Raw genomic sequence first — 1,136 nt, 5'->3', positions numbered from 1 at the left:
GGGTCTGAGGGAGGAGGGGCTGGGGGCCTGGACCCCCGGGTCCGAGGGAGGAGGGGCTGGGGCCTGGACTCCTGGGTCCGAGGGAGGAGGGGCTGGGGCCTGGACTCCTGGGTCTGAGGGAGGAGGGGCTGGGAGCTGGACTCCTGGGTCTGAGGGAGGAGGGGCTGGGGGCCTGGACTCCTGGGTCTGAGGGAGGAGGGGCTGGGGCCCTGGACCTCTGGGTCTGAGGGAGGAGGGGCCTGGGGACCTGACTCAGGTCTGAGGGAGGAGGGGGCTGGGGGCCTGGACCTCTGGGTCTGAGGGAGGAGGGCACTAAGCGCATGCTCAACTATGAACGTCTACCTCTCAGCAGCCAAAAAGGCCCCCGAAAAGAAAGATGCTGCCAAACCAGCTCCCAAGGAAGCCCCCCCCCAAGGAGGCTCCTGCAGAGCCCCCCAAAGGTGAGATGGCGTTCAGGTGGGCTCTGCAGAACTTGCCACCTGATCCCCCTGGCTCCCCTCACCTCTCTGCACCCTCCCTGCTCTTTCCCCTTTATCCTTTCTCCCCACAGCTCCAGAGCTGACCCGCCGCTCCCCTGCTTACAGCCCCCCATGGCTCCCCAGTGCCCCCAGGACAGAGCCCAGCCCCTCGGCCTGGCCCTCAAGCCCCCAGCAACTGGCTGATTCATCACGGCTTCCTGCCCAGCTCTGAATGCCCCAGTCCATCTTTACACCCCCCATACCCCAAAGCCCCATTCCAGACCGCCCAGTCCACCACCCTCCACTTCACAGATGAGGAAACTGAGGCCCAAAGGGGTGGGGGAGCCTGGCCATGGTCATGCAGCTGCCTGGGTGATGTGTGGTCTTTCTCAGGTCAGGAAAAGCCACTTCACCCCATGCCCTATGGCTTCTGAGCAGAGTCCCTCGCTAGCTCTAAGCCCCGCCCCCAAAGTGGCCTGTGGCCCCCTCCCCAGACTGCCTCAGACTCCCTAATTCTGTCTCCTGAGCAGAAGCCCCGCCTGAGGACCAGTCTCCCACTGCTGAGGAGCCCACTGGCATTTTCCTGAAGAAACCAGATTCTGTGTCTGTGGAGAATGGTGAGGGGGGTCTGAGGGAGGAGGGGCTGGGGCTGGACTCCTGGGTCTCAGGGAGGAGGGG

General features: G+C 64.7%; 1 protein-coding gene across 1 annotated transcript in view; it reads left to right on the top strand.

Moving 5' to 3' along the window:
• The window catches only part of MYBPC2 (myosin binding protein C2), a 24,033-nt gene that overhangs the window by 1,198 nt on the left and 21,699 nt on the right, over window positions 1-1,136 (top strand). Inside the window, 3 exon segments of the mRNA XM_046681903.1 lie at window positions 350-405; window positions 407-440; window positions 989-1,075. Of these exon segments, the coding sequence (XP_046537859.1) occupies window positions 350-405; window positions 407-440; window positions 989-1,075 (177 nt within the window).

Source organism: Equus quagga, chromosome 13, assembly GCF_021613505.1.
Source record: "Equus quagga isolate Etosha38 chromosome 13, UCLA_HA_Equagga_1.0, whole genome shotgun sequence".
Taxonomy (NCBI): Eukaryota; Metazoa; Chordata; class Mammalia; order Perissodactyla; family Equidae; genus Equus; species Equus quagga.
The sequence above is the reverse complement of the archived record's forward strand: the minus strand, read 5'-3'. Positions and strand labels throughout refer to the sequence as shown.